The 16143-nt window shown below is 38.6% G+C and overlaps 1 protein-coding gene across 1 annotated transcript in view; it reads left to right on the top strand.

The window, feature by feature from the left end:
- Positions 1-16143, top strand: part of MET (MET proto-oncogene, receptor tyrosine kinase) — a 129889-nt gene that overhangs the window by 24890 nt on the left and 88856 nt on the right. The window contains exon 2 of the mRNA XM_056118305.1: positions 9008-10224. Within this exon, the coding sequence (XP_055974280.1) occupies positions 9022-10224 (1203 nt within the window). The 5' untranslated portion in view covers positions 9008-9021. The remainder of the gene's footprint in view (positions 1-9007; positions 10225-16143) is intronic.

The raw sequence follows: 16143 nt of genomic DNA, 5'->3' as shown, positions 1-16143 counted from the left end.
GCTGCTAAAGAAAAAAAAGTTATCCTTCTCAAGGTTAGGGAAGTCTCTCAACAAATATTCAGTTATACCAGTTGTGTTTTCCCTTGAGTAGTCAGCACATAAATTCAGCACATAGATTGTTGGTGACAGGCTTTTGTCAATAAGGATGTTGGTGATAACACTAGTGGTTCTATAGCCACAAGCCACTTTGTTAATTTATAGAATATTAAAGGTGCTTTTAGATTCCTAGGGGCTGAAAAGACCAAGGTAAGTTTATTTAAAGAGAAAATTGAAAGCAGATAACTGGGCAGATGGAGTGGAATAGCTATCTTCAGGTGAGGCTAAGCTGAGCTAGTATTTGCAGCATCCAGAGCAGAACTCTCTGAAGGAAGTAGTACTAAATAACAGTTGTTAATGACTAAGATGCCATTGAGGTAATCACTCCCAGGAAATGTTTTGTCAGTGAAATTATCTTAACTATCAATGAAAAGAAAGACATGTTTTATGGATGATTCACTTTTACCTGCTATGTGCACAACATTTTAAGAGAATGAATTAGTCTGTTATACTCATTTTTACATGTTTTTAGTAAGGAACTCAAAGTCGGTTTAAGTGGCTACCTCTGTTTCAAAAGAAAAAAAAAAAGAAACAGTAAAGACATTTTATCCTGAAAGCTAGAACCAGACAATTCGCAATTAAAAATGTATTAAGACAAAGATACATGAAAAGCGAATTTCCATAGTCTTTACCAATGCAGATATTAAAGTTGCTTAGACAGGTCAATGTGATATATTATATATATATATATATATGTGTGTGTGTGTGTGTATGTATGTATGTATGTCTGTAGAAGAGAAAGCAGTATATGATAACATTGCATTGGCATTGTGATGTCCCTGGAGTGAAAGGTATTGTGAAAAACCCATCTCAGGAGTTAAAAAATTATTACTTGAGGAATAATGGGATGAAACAAATAGCTCAATAGTCTGGAGCATGTACTTCTCATGCTGGAGACCCAGGATCAATCCCTGGCACCAAATGATCTTTTGAGTATCACCAGTAGCAAATCTCTGAGCACCAAGCCAAGAGTAGTCTGAGAGTTACTGCCTGTGGCCTAAAACCAAAAAAAGAAAGAAGAAAAAAAGAAAAAATAGAAAATTACTTTGGTGTTAGTTCAACCAGAGTATGTTCTAAATATATAGCATCTATCTTTCCAGGGGTAAAAAACAAACAGCAACAACAACAACAACAACAAAAAACCCCCTGACTTGTAGGTTTCCAATTTCTATTGTGGAAATATTCCCCACCCTGGTCAGTTTCAGTACCAAGATAAGATCACTGATTCTAACTTGGAAATAGAAGCATAAATAGGCTGCCATGAATTAGAACCAGACAGCTGCAGTCACCATACAGCATTTTTATTTGTAATTTCACAAATAAGAGTGAGGCCAAAGGAGTGACTATCTTTGGGTCATCCAACAAATTTCCTTCACTCCCACAATAAAAAGGAAAGCTCTTCCCATGCCATAGTTCAAGATTTTAAATGAATTATGAGGAAAGGACCACGAGTCCTTCATTGCTTTTGTTAAGTCCTCATTACTCACTTAGGCTGCTTAAGTTCTCCTTTAAGAATCCCCTGACAGAAGTAATTCCTGAGTGCAGAGTCAGGAGTAACCCCTGAGCATCACTGGGAAGGGGTGGGTGTAGAGGAGGGAACCTGGGAAACCGATAAAGGGAAGATGAAACTGGTGACAGGATCAATGATGGAACATTGTATGTTGAAAGTCCAACTATGAATAATTTTGTAAATCATGGTTCTTTCATAAAATAAAACTGGAGGGGGATTTAAAAAATAAAAAGGTTTAAATTCTTCTTCTTCTTCTTCAAAAAGGATCCTTGTCATTTCCACATGGAGTTTATATTGTGAGTTGTTTGCCTACTTACTGTATGGGTTGGAGCAATAGCACAGCAGGTAGGGTGTTTGCCTTCCACATGGCCGACCTGGGTTTGATTCCTCTGTCCCTCTCAGAAAGCCTGGCAAGCTACGAAGAATATCCTGCCTGCACGGCAGAACCTGGCAAGCTCCTCATATCTCAAAACAGTATTCGATGTGTTCGATATGTCAAAAACAGTAACATCAAGTCTCACAATGGAGACGTTACTGGGCCCACTCGAGCAAATTGATGAACAATGGGAGGACAGTGACAGTGGACAGTGATAATTACCCTATAGTTCTGCAAAGTGTTTTATTCATTTTTGTGACTTAGGCATTCTGCACAGTATTTGAAACATAGTAGGTATTCAAAAAGTGTTTATTGAGCATTACAGGGAAGCAATAATAAAGATAATTTGTTGACCTACTGCTACCCGACCCTCTTCTCTGTGGTTTACATGCATTAGCTCTTTGAGTCCCCAGTCACTTTAAGATAGGTACTTTCTATGGTTCATTGTCTTATTATGAATGAATATAGAGTGGTTCAGAGAATTTATTTTCCCAGTTTCACATAGACAGTGAGTGGAGTTGGATCCTCTGATTTGTCTCCAGATCCTGTGCACTTGACCTGTCAGTTGTCACTCAGAGACTGGCAGTGTCATCAAAGAATTCAGTTCAGTAGCTAATGCATGCAAAAGGCCTACCTCCACTCTACTGAGCAACAGACATTTCCTGGAGATGTTTTAGTCTGATGAACACATTGCTTTGTTAATGGGATAGGGCCTAAATTCATTGAAAAGATTGAGAAAATGGGGTTTTAAAGTTTTCTCATTACTGGAAGGTTAAACATCACCACATTTTAATTTAAAAGTCTGTTATTGACAATAGCCCTAGTCCTGTTTGGGGGCTTTAATCAAGACAAAGCAAAACTAACCTTAACCTTTCTTTGATTTCACAATCTGAGAAAAATGGGTATTGCTATTTGCTCTAAAGAAAAGGTATAGGCAAATGCATTACCAGCTTTGGGAATATTCCGCAAGGTTTTATCCTTATATATGAAAAAAAAAAAGATAATCCTCCCTAGCAGTTTTTTATAAGTTGCCATTACATTGAGTGATATAACAACAACAAAAAGACCTTTGGTACATTCTCTTGATTGAGTATCAAGAAGTTCAGTGCAATTAATGATATAGGTGCCAACTTTAAGATATTATTATCTTTCAAATGGTTTTAAATACCTCATGTTTTTTCAAAAAGATCATTTTGAAGTCTCCTTCAGAAGTCTCAGAGGGAAAAAAAAGGATTCACCTTTCACAGTGCACTAATGGGCCTCAACTAAGATGCAAATTGGTTACAATGCTTTTTTTCTCTTTTGCAGTAATGATTCATTTATATTCTGCCCTTAATATATTTTCTAGTGAAAATGCCAGTGATAAATTATGTATCGGGCTAATGCTCTTAATTTTTGAGGATGCACTGATACTATATTGAGAAGTACATTTAGCTTTTCTACATAATATATTCTAATTGGTCTAGATTATATTTGCCTTTTATCTTCTAATATGACTTATCAAAAATCTTTCCTCCTACATTTTTCTGTGACCCCAGCACCAAAATTTTTCTATTACTTTTCTAAATTATGAGGATGATGATATAGCAAGCACAAATACCCTATGTTTATGTTTTTTTCATTTTTTTTTTTCATCATCCTGTTAATCGTCGATTGCCTCGAGCAGGCCCCAGTAACGTCTCTTTCATCCTAGCCCTGAGATTATATTCACGGCTCTTTAGGAGAATGAGACCCATCATTGTTACTGGTATTTGGCATATATGGTAGGCCACGGGGAGTTTGCCAGACTCTGCCCTGTGGGCAGGCTACATTCGATAGCCTGCAAGTTTATGTTATTATGTGCTATATAATAAAAGTGCTTTCAGATATGAGATTTTTTTAAAAATATGTAAGACAATCATGTGAGGATAGTAGGCTGTAGGACTCAGAAGTAGATAATTTGCCTGAAATCACATGGCTAGAGAGGAAACGAGCCAAAATGAGAGCACTGATTGCTTAATACACTTTTTAATGTACTCTCCTTAGCTTGGGAAGCTATGTGAGTTCTAGTAAAGCATTTAAGAGTCCAGCCAGATTCTTGAGAGTCACTTATGGATTGAATCCTGTTCTGATTGTGTAACTTTTGGTCAAGTCTGTTCATTTAGAAATGAAGAATAATAATACATCCTATATCACTGGGTATTTATGAAGAATTAGTTAGAGGGTTTAGCAGATGCCTGGCACATGGTAAACAGACATGTTATAAATATTTTGAACATTATAAAATTTGTACCTCTTTCAGTTTTTTACCATGTTGAAGGTTTTTCCTGCTGGCCCAATTACAGTTTTTAAGTCTTAAGAACTTGTGTCTCCAATCAGATGCCCTGAAAATCATTGTATTTGACCTTTAGCCCTGGGTTCCTTGCATAGCTCAGGAACAGGAAATCACCTCACATTGTATCTTATCTTAAAGGAGCTCTCAGAGCTTCTGAGTCCTCTATTTGATTTCTTTCTGTCATCAGTTTGAAGGTCATGCTATCGCTATGCAAATCCCCTCCTCTACCTAGAAGTCCCAGGTCCTCTTGTATTTATCACTTTCAGTATAGTTATAATGGTAATTTTTTTTATAACAGTGAGGTCGTACACCTTGAACTCCTTCAATGTCCTTGAATTTTCATGTCTTCTTTTTTGCTGTATTGAAAAGAGGCCTCTTTTGTTTTCCAAATTCTTTGAAATCTCTGTTTGCTCTTTTAAAGTGATGGTCCTATAATTTTTCTCTTTCACCTATGTCTTTTTGGTCTCTCCCCACCCCATTCTTTTTTTTTTTAATTTACTTTCCTAAATCTAGCATATCTTGATTTGTTTAAGTTGAATCACTGTGAGATACAGTTACAAGGCTTTCATGACTGAATTTCATTCATACAATGAGTGAACACCCATCCCTTCACCAGTGCGCATTTTCCACCACCAATGTCTTTAGTACCCCTTCCCACGACCCCCCACCCTATCCCACCCCCTGCCTCTGTGGCAGACACCTTCCTTCTAACTTTCCCTCTTCTTTTGGACATCATGATTTGCAATACAGATACTGAGAAGCCATCATGTTTGGTTCTTAGGATACTTTTATCACACATCTCCCATCCTGAGCGATCCCTCCGACCATCATTCACTTATTGACTTAGTGGTCCCTTCTCTATTCCAACTGCCTTCTTCTCCAGCACATGAGGCAGGCTTCCAAACTGAGGAGTGATCCTCCTGGCCCCTTTCTCTACTGTTCTTGGATGTTAGTCTCATATTTTTACATTATTTTATATTCCACTAATGAATGCAGTCATTCTATGTCTCTTCCTCTCTTTCTGACACATTTCACTTAGCATGATACTCTCCATGTCCATCCACTATAAGCAAATTTCATGATTTCATCTTTTCTAACAGCTGCATGGTATTCCATTGTGTAGCTGTAACATAGTTTCTTTAATCAGTTGTCTCTTCTCAGGCACTTGGGTTGTTTCCAGATTCTGGCTATTGTGAATAGTGCTGCAATAAACATGTAAGTGCAGATGTCATTTCTACTGTGCTGTTTTCCATCTCCGAGATATATTCCCAGAAGTGGTATTACTGGGTCATATTTAAGTTCAATTTCTAGTTTTTTGAGGAAAGTCAGTATTGTTTTTCAAAAAGACTGGACCACTGCATTCCCACCAACAATGAAGGAGAGTTCCTTTCTCCCTGCATCTATGCCAGCACTGGTTGTTCTTGTTCTTTCTGATATGTACTAGTTTCTCCCACCCATATTCTAGGCTCAATTATTTATAGTTCTCTGCCATATGTTCTTTCCCATCTCTGTATTATTGTATAGGCTGCTTTGCCTCCTAGGAACTTTGATTCTTCATCCTCCTTCCAATATTAAACTCTACCTTCATTTTCATTCTAGTTCGTCTCCTCTACTACCGATTCCCATACATGTCTGTTAACCCATTGGCTATACCAACTAACTGTGAACTTCACTAACTTGTGAAATACTGTAACTGTATTCTCAACTCCTACTATAGTTGTCTTACCCTTATTACATACTCAGTAAGTAATACTGGAGGAAAGAAACATCTACAAATAAGCATATGCCTTTCATAAAATTTTATTATAGACTCTTTTTAACTCTGCTGTTACTCCAGCTTAACCTTCTGACATTCTATTCTTCACTACACATTCCCTTGAAATTTAGCATTTAATACACTGTTGAGTCTGATGAAGCTGTTCTTATGAAGTCAGCCAGGAGCTCTGTTTGGACCATCTTTCTTGAGTGCCTCCCCTTGCTTCTGTAGAAGAGTGCAGTACTGACTCTCTTGATGCCTATACTGAACTTAATGTTCTTTGATTCCTTCACTTTTTTTCTCCAATATGAACAATACCCCAAGACTAGGTTTATTTGTATTCTCTTCCTTTACATTCACTTAATCACTTAACTTCCCGTTAGTCGTCGATTTGCTCGAGCGGGCACCAGTAACGTCTCCATTTGTCCCTGTCGCGTGCTAAGCACACTTAATTTTAAATGACAGAGTTCATAACATCTATGTGGATAATTTCTAGTCATTTCAATTACTTTTCCAGGACCAACTTCTGAATTTGTATTCCTTCTACTGTAGCCATGACAAATATTTAACATTCATTCTTCCCTTTGTCACCACCTCACCTAAGACCAGTCATGCCACTTTTCCAGTAAGGGCAGATTTCTCAGAATCCTTCTCATTTATTCTTTTCTATTGCCTGGCTCAAATAATATGTCTTCTTGGAATTTTTATTTTCCATGTATTTTAGCCACCTGCTTTCTGATAAAAAATGTAAAACCTACTAGTCATCCCTGTAGTAGACCATTTTCATTCATTTCCCATTAACACATCAAGCTCAAAGTGTTCAAATTCAATTAATTTTCTCCAGTCTTTAGTCTGCCTTCTTCCTATTTAGTTTTGTAACTTGTTTCACTTCTCTTTCAATTACTGCCCATCATCTATTTCTTCTCCTTTGTATTCCACCAAATAGAATAATAATAAACCATATTCATTTATAGATGTCATTCATTCCTACTTTCCTTTCTGTTCTCGGGATTCACCAGCTTGATTATGACTCATATTACTTGTTTATGTGCTAGCTGCTTTTGTCAGTGCCACCTGAGAAATAGCCATCTCCATGACTAAGATGCCTTACTTCCAGATTTTACTTTCTGGAGTAAGTTATGTTACACACCTTAGTCCCATGTCTTAGTTATGTGACTCTCCAACTCAGAACCCTTCAATGACTTTTTATTGTCTCTTAAATAAAGCATGTTGTTCTCTTTGAGGACGGGACAAGGAGCAACTCCCGGTGGTGCTCAGGGCTTACTTTTGGCTCTACACTTAGGAGACTTGGGAGGACCATATGGGATGCCAGGGATAAAATGTTCATCAGCCATGAGCAAGGCAAGTGCCCTACCCACTGTACTATTACTGTGGCCCCCAACGCAGGTAGTTCTTATCAAGTGAATAGTGTAAGCTTTTGTTTTTTCAAAGTCAAAAGGATTTAAGTCTGTGATCTTGCTAACAAACTTCCCTGTTCTGTGACTTTTAATGTTGCTTAATTTTTATTCACGTGTTAATTCATTACATATTTTACAGCTGTGCTGTAGATTCAGTCCAGGTACCTACAATAGACTCATGTGTCAAAAAGATATTGTTTTTATCCTCCTGGTTCTCTAAAACACAGCAGGATTGTTAGTTTCTCATTATTATAGTGAGACAATACAAATGTCCCTTCCCTTGGTTTATTTTTGTTTTGTTTCTGATGTATGCCGTGCAGAGTATAATGCTGTGTATTATAATTATTTGTCTGTATATATTATTGTTAACCACCTGTTAACTGACAGGTAAGAACATTCCAAATTCCCATAGTTCAAGTGTGCAACGATACACACACTAGTTGCTCAGTGAATTTTATTATAATTTTGTTCATCATGATTAATCTTTGGTATGTTATAATGCTCATTTGTTTTTTAGATGCTATTTTTGTCCTGTCAAAATAACACTTTTTTTTAAAGGGCTAGCTATTTAGTTTTTATCCCATGCTATATATCTCCTTTCCAACCTGTCACCTTAACTATAGTAATTATAAATAGAACTGGCAGTGTTGTAAGCTTGTGCACCTTCAAAAACTGAATAACAAATCTACTCATGTTTTCTTGTAGAAATGTTGTCCATATGCATAAACCACAACGTTAAGCTAATGTTCTTTTTACTAAATAGCTTTTGACTTGGTAATGAACAATATGTTGTTTTTCTCTGAGAAATAATTCTAGGACTCTAGTCCTGAATATTATATTTTATTTCATAAGTTGGTGGCTTGTTTTTAATATTCCCAGTGATTTTACCTCAAATAAAGCATTTGTCTATGTAAAACAATAGGTCAACTATGGCCAAATTGTAACCATACCTTTCCTCTACACACCAAATCCTATAAACAGCATGTGATCATCTTGCCTCTAGAATTTATGATTGTTTTCTTCCAAAAGGAAGCTAAATTTAGCCTAGTATTCTACATGCTCCCAAGGAAACAATGCCTGCTGTGATTTTCTAGAGTAAACTAATTTGAACCACAAATCCTTTACTTCAGTATCTGTGAAAGTTTAAATATCAACCAAGTCACTAACCACAGTTATTAAACCACACGAAACAACTAGCAAGGGGTTAAGGGGGAAAAAAATGCTGTGTTCCTGATTTCAATGCTAAATGAGTCTAACTTAGTCGCTGTAGAATCCTAACAGAACATTGTTTGCATCTCATAATGGTTCTCTAAAATTACTTGTTCGTGGCTTGAGTTCTAAAATTAAACTATGTAGAGTCATGTCCGCAGCACAATGCATCCTTATATGAAACCAGTTAGAGATTTTTGTTTTCACCCAGCGTAAAAATTCCAGTTAGCAAGCTTTGTTTCTGATAGTATAACTGGTATCTTTCAGCTTCTACTTCTTTGTTTCTAATGACAACTAAACTGTTCTCGCCTTGGACATGTTTTGGCAGATAAACTTCTCACCATGAAAGCCCCTGCTGTGCTTGCACCTGGCGTCCTTGTGCTTCTGTTTACCTTGGTGCAGAGGAGTGAAGGGGAATGCAGAGAAGCGCTGGTGAAGTCGGAGATGAATGTGAATATGAAGTACCAGCTTCCCAACTTCACTGCCGAGACGCCCATCCAGAATGTGGTTTTGCACAAGCATCATATTTACCTCGGTGCTGTGAACTCCCTTTATGTTTTAAATGACAAAGACCTGCAGAAGGTTGCTGAATACAAGACAGGCCCAGTGCTGGAACACCCAGACTGCTTGCCCTGCCAGGACTGTGGCCACAAAGCCAATGCATCAGGTGGAGTTTGGAAAGATAACATCAACATGGCACTGCTTATTGACACATACTACGATGACCAGCTCATTAGCTGCGGCAGTGTACGCAGAGGCACGTGCCAGCGACACGTGCTGCCCCCGGACAATACTGCTGACATCAACTCGGAGGTTCACTGCATGTACTCCCCACAGGTGGATGAAGAGCCCGGCCAGTGTCCCGACTGTGTGGTGAGCGCCCTGGGAACCAAAGTCCTGCTGTCCGAGAAGGAGCGTTTTATCAACTTCTTTGTGGGCAACACCATCAACTCTTCTTATCCTCCCAATCACTCCTTGCATTCTATCTCCGTGAGAAGGCTGAAGGAAACGCAAGATGGTTTCAAGTTCTTGACAGACCAGTCCTATATTGATGTCCTGCCTGAGTTCCGAGACTCTTACCCCGTTAAGTACATCCACGCCTTCGAGAGCAACCATTTCATTTACTTCCTGACAGTCCAACGGGAAACTCTGGATGCTCAGACTTTCCACACGAGAATAATCAGGTTCTGTTCCATAGACTCTGGCTTGCATTCTTACATGGAGATGCCTCTGGAGTGTATTCTCACAGAGAAGAGAAGGAAGAGAGCCACAAGGGAGGAAGTGTTCAATATTCTCCAAGCTGCGTATGTCAGTAAACCTGGGGCCCATCTCGCTAAGCAAATAGGCGCCAATCCGAATGATGACATTCTCTATGGGGTGTTTGCCCAGAGCAAGCCGGATTCTGCTGAGCCGATGAAACGCTCCGCAGTCTGTGCATTCCCTATCAAGTATGTCAATGAATTCTTCAACAAGATCGTCAACAAAAACAACGTGAGGTGTCTCCAGCACTTTTATGGACCCAACCATGAGCACTGCTTTAATAGAGTAAGTCACAAACTGCCCCCGCTCACAAAGTTAAGTAGCAGTTTAGGAAGGACTATCAAGAGTGTTTTTGTTCTTGGGAAATAGTCTCTGTCCAGATTATATACAAATCCTTTCCAAAGGAATTTAGAGGTTGAATCATTTTAACAAAATTAAATTTATTTCTCTTATAAGCATTCTGATTTACACAAAGTTTAACATAAAAGCTGTGCTTCCAGAATTTGATTATGGAGATTCTAATGAAGTCTTTATGACATTAAGAACAAGTGAGTCAGAGCCAAAGTGATAACACAGCTGGTCGGGTATTTGCCTTGTGCTGGCCTTGTGCTCCACCAGAAGTTATCCCCAAATGCAGAGTCAGGAGTGAGCCCTGAGCACTGTTGTGTGTGCCACCTCCCCCACAAAAAAAGTGAGTCAAGCCAATCTATGGATTTTAAGGGCTTTTTCTTAGACTCCACATACTGTACTCATTGATATACAAATGAATTATCTGTATTCTTAATATTGTTTAAGGACATGCAAAATCACTTCTAAAATATTAGTCAAGAAATAATTTTTATTTTTGCTTTTGCGCCACCCCCAGAAGGGGTCAAGGATACTTCATTTGTGGTACACATTGTTATTTCTGGTTGTGTTTGGGGGTCTCTACACATGCTGGAATAGACCAATGTAGGTTTACCACATTGCACATCCTATGCTCTAGCCTTTTGGACCATCTTCCAAACCCAACAAATGATTTTTAAAAGAAATAACTATACATCTCTAAATAACCTAGAAAACTGCATGGGAATTTCTGTAATGCCTCTAAGATTCAGTATTTCAATACCAATCCTACCACCATTACACCTTTCCACCACCATTATTTCAAATTTTCCTACCACCATTCTAGCCTGCCCGCCAGGGGCAGATGCTAGATAATTTATTTGCTATTGCTCATTATGAATATCATGAGAGATCATGGAATTCTAAAATCGTAAATATTTGAGGTCCAGAGACATCTCTGTAGGGAGCTAATCCATTTTGAGATTCATTTAGGAGTCTCTGGATCATGGCCGTTGATGTGCTGAGATGGTGCCCAGAGGCAGATCGTGGGTGTGACAGCCAGGACCCCAAGTGGAAGGGAAGACGGGAAGGGCCTGGAGTTTTAGTCCCTGAACCCACCTACCTGGGTTTTGCTTCTGGAAGCTCCAGGGTTTTATCTGGAGCGGGCGAAGAGGGCACACCTGCTCCACCTGAGGTGCCCCAGTGGAATTGCCTCGGTACAGAATCTGGAGAGATCTCCAGAGAGCTGCTGTCTTCTGGGATTCACTAAGCACATTTTAAATGAAAGAAAGTATATGATTTGCTGAGGGGTACCAAGGACATAGGAATTCAGAAACATTTGGTTCACATTTCACATTTGCTGAAATGTCTGGAATATTTATCCAGATAGAAATTTTAAGTCACTTTTTTTTATAATGCTAAAAATTCTTCTGAGAATATTAATTCATCTTAGTAAACAAGAGATATTAAGTTCCTCTTCACTCATCCCAAGTCTATGAATATTCCAATAATACTTATTTCTCTTCATCTTTATTTCTCTACATTACAAACTCTGTTAATGCCAACGGTCTATCTTATAAGTCTGCCCCTTTTCTTCAACAGAAGGATATGAAAGAGTGAATGGGAAATAAAAGGACTTCCTGAAACCTGGAATTAGGGAATAGAAATGTAATATTGGGCATCTAGAGAAAACACTTTTTTTTTTGCATCTAGTAAGTTGCTTCAGAAACACAAGTTTGTAGTCAGTCAGGAATTTCTCTGTGTCCTCTAAAGCACTTGATGCTTTACTACTTCAATCTTATTAAAATTTAAGAGGAACTTTATATCAGAGCATATAGAGATCTCATTTTATTTTGAACAGTTTAGCCTTCAGATATAGATTCTAGAAATTCTCAAAACACATCTGAACTTTATTCTACCCCTTTGTTTTTTTCAGTATACCAACAAAGAAGCAGGATAATTCACTGAAATTCAGATCAGTTTTATTGCCCAGGAAAAATACCCATAATGTAGCAGCCACACATGAAAACTTTATCACTCCCATTGCAAAAATTCTTGTGGGAAACAAGATGGAACTTGCCAACAATCTTACAAGGATGCCAACTTTTGCACTGGCCAAATTCCATAAAGATAAATACTTCCAATTTTTATTTGCCTGTTTATCTTCTCTAGTTACCAAAGATTAAAATTCTTCCAAGAATGAGATTACCCCTGTTCTCACTTTTCTTATACCCAGTCCACAGAAAGACTGCTGATCACTCCAGTAATCAGCAAAGAATCATTTCCCTGGCTTCATCTTTAAAATGAAGGCAGCTAGAGCCACCGTTCACCCAAAACCAACGCTGTTCACAAGATCAAATGAAGTTTGGAAAGACTCTAAGCAATAAGTTGATTCCATTTTATCTTGGCAGATTAACTTGGCAAGATATCAAGTGACCATTCTAACAGTTTCTTGGAATTGAGTTTTCATTCTGGCATCGAGTTCAGCAAGTAGACACACACTTTGTCATTTTGTATTAATATATACAGCCAATCAGATCTTTGTATGAGTGGTGGGGCAGTTGTGCCTCTGTGTTGCAGCAGTGACAGTCCTCTGAGAATCCACTCTGTGGAGGCAAGGCTGTTCCCTTCTGAGCTTTGTATATATGCTGAGAAAAGGCTTCCTGGGGAGCTTAGGAGTCAGACAGAATGACAGAAAAGAGTCGTTTTAACCCAAGAGGCCCAGCAGGTGTCTAAGATCAGATATAATACTGCTTTTACTACTCACACATCTTATAAAACTCTATGCGAACTCTTCTATACATTTTCTATCTGTGACATCACTGATATCCTCTTTGGACCACCTATATGTTGCCAGAGCACATCATTTTCTTCACTAAACTATTTGTGCATCAGAAATTTGTGATTCTACCTACTAATGAGGCTGTTCCTAGAAACTTATCCCTGAGTTCCCATTCATATAATTTTAGTGTTGATTATGTCAATTATTAAAGAATAGATTCTTGTTTTTTATAAATGTAACCATTTTCTTTGTTGCTTTTGAAAGTGATTCTTTTTCCCCCCCTTTTTTAAAATAATTTTATTTATTGAGTCACTGTGAGAGCAGTTACAAAGCTTTCGGGTTTAAGTCTCGGTCATATAATGAAACACCGGTCCCTTCACCAGTGCCCATTTTCCACCACCAAAAACCCCAGTATACCCCCCATTCCATACCCTCCCCCTACCTGTGGGGCAGATAATTTCCACATTACTCTCTCTCTACTTTGATTACATTCAATATTTCGACACCAGACCCACCATTATTATTTGGGATTTTACCCCAACACTTAGATCTGCCAAAAAGGCAATGGTAGACAATTTGTTTTCTATTGCTGGTTATAAATAACATATGATTTTGGAATTCCAAAATTTTAACAATTAAATCTGGAGGGATTTCTGCCAAACCCTGCTGGATTCTGAGATTTGTACCTGAGTCTCTGGATTCATGGCTGTTAAGCCATGATCAGGAGCCAGAGAGGCCGTTCATGGGTGGCGAATTCGGGGTCTCGTTGGGGAGGAGAGGAAAGGGCCAGCTCACCCCCATCTCGTGAGGCCCAGCGTGTCTTGTCACTGTGAGCCCAAACCTGACTGTCTAATGGCCTCTGGAAGATGGCGGCCACCGAGTGGGCCCAAACCTGACTGTCCAATGGCCTCTGGAAGAGGCCAAGAGGGAGTAGGTGGAGGGACAACACACTTTCCCCCTTGGGGTGGTCCGACGCCAGTAGCCCATTGCGGGGACCAGACGCATTTCTGCCAAAAGCACTGGGTTCTGAGATTTGTTCTGTGAGTCTCTGGGATCATGGCCATTAAGCATTTCAATCAGGAACCAGAGAGGCCTTGCCCCCAATTATATAGCTGAGCCAGAAGTGATTTGTGGGTGTGTCTCCAACATACCTAACTTTTGGCCGTATACTTTCTTGGTAAACTTGGCCTCGAGTTTTTGGAGTTTGGCCAAAGGCACAGCAGCAATTTTTGGGTCTCTGGAAGTCTGAAGGCACCATCAGGCTGCTGATGCACTCGCCTCACAGGCACAGATTGACCTGCTGGCGGCACCATACGCCCTTGAAAGTGATTCTTAAAGGATTTATTTGTAGTGTTTTCCAAAAGGAGTTTTGAGTTCATACATCATCAAATAATTACTAAATCTGTCCTGTCTTTGCCCCCCCTTTTTTAGCCAGTTCATCAGGGAATAACCATTCTAAATTAGTATTGATTAAAGTTATTTTGGCCAAATGTGTGTTCCAAATGAGGGAACTATTTAAAATAAAGTAATTAAGTAAATGCCCTATAATATAGAAATCTTATAAAGTCCCAAATTTGAGAATATACACACACAAAATACAATCACCATTTATTTAGGGAAAATCAGTATTAAAATTTCAATAATTGGTAAGAATATTATCTTCAGTGTTTCAAAGGTTCATATCAATGACTTTTTAATATGACAGTTATTTCAGAAAAAATAGAGTATTTGCACATCAGCTTAATATTTTACAAATGAGAATCAGTATTGAACAAAGGAATTAAATTCTCAACTCTCCTAACTATCCTAGTCCCTAAAGACAATATCACGGTCACTGTCACTATCCTCCCATTGTTCACCGATTTGCTCAAGTGCGCCCAGTAACATTGTGAGGCTTGTTACTGTGTTTGTCATATCGAATACACCACAGGTAGCTTGCCAGGCTTTTCCAGGATGGCGAGATACTCTCGGTGGTTTGCCGGGCTCTCCGAGAGGGGCGGAGGAATTGAACTCGGGTCAGCCGCATGCAAGGCAAACTCCCCACCCACTGTGCTATCACTTCAGCCCCCAATATACCTACCAAGACAATATACCTAAAAGGAAATGTAAAGACAATATATTTTTAAAAGGTGTTTTGTCAGACTTGAAACACAAAAGGATTCTTAAAATATTTCTCATCTGCCCAGAAAATTCAACTATCTTATTAACTTTTTCTTGCAATCTCATTATCAAAGATTTGAGTTATATGTAAGCACTCAAAATTGAATATGTAGGAAATAGTTTCACCAACATCTTTTTTGGGTTTTGGGTCACACCTGGTGATGCTCAGGGGTTACCCTTGGCCCTGTGCTCAGGAATTACTTCTGGGGTGCTCGGGAGACCATATGGAGTTAGACTCAGGTAGTCTAGGCAAATGCCCTACCCTCTGTACTATCACTACACCCCTTCACCATCAACTTATGACTAATTATTGATCGACTGAAGGAGGAAAATGCTCTATCTGGCCGTGAGAATCATTATTGAAACTCTAGAAATGTGTTTTCCTCTATGAGGAATGTTGTATGAACAAGAACAATAATATTCATAAGAGACCCTAACTTAATCTTTAGATGGATAGTAGTTATTACCAGAAGAAATACTTGTAATATTATAAGAATAAATACTTAATAAATAAAGGTGAATTCATGTTTTTGAATTGTTTTCTGGAAGAGGCACATTTTTGTTCTAATGCTTCTGAGGAACTTTCCTTTCCCTTGCTACCTTTTAGGAGTGACCCCTTCCACAATGCTTAATTTGTGAAAATCCTTCTTAAAAGTAAAGTTTTCACTATACCACCACAGGAAGGGTGAGGAGGGTTGATTTGGAAAGTGCAGAGTACAAAGGAATCCTAACTGTACTATAAGCAAGTATAAGCTGTCGTTCCCTGAGTTTCAATTCTACTTACCCCAGGCACTCTAAGATGCTATACTTATATAATTTGTTGTACTATTCATTTAACAATTTGAAGATAACTCAGTTTTAGAAAAAGTCAGCCTCACAGGTTGTTTATATCAAGCTTCCTTGTTTTTAAATATCATTTGTACCAAATTCAAAGAGTA

This window comes from Sorex fumeus, unplaced genomic scaffold, assembly GCF_029834395.1.
Source record: "Sorex fumeus unplaced genomic scaffold, SorFum_2.1 ptg000037l, whole genome shotgun sequence".
NCBI classification, from domain to species: Eukaryota; Metazoa; Chordata; class Mammalia; order Eulipotyphla; family Soricidae; genus Sorex; species Sorex fumeus.
Note: the sequence above shows the minus strand (reverse complement) of the source record. Positions and strands in the feature narration are given on the sequence as shown.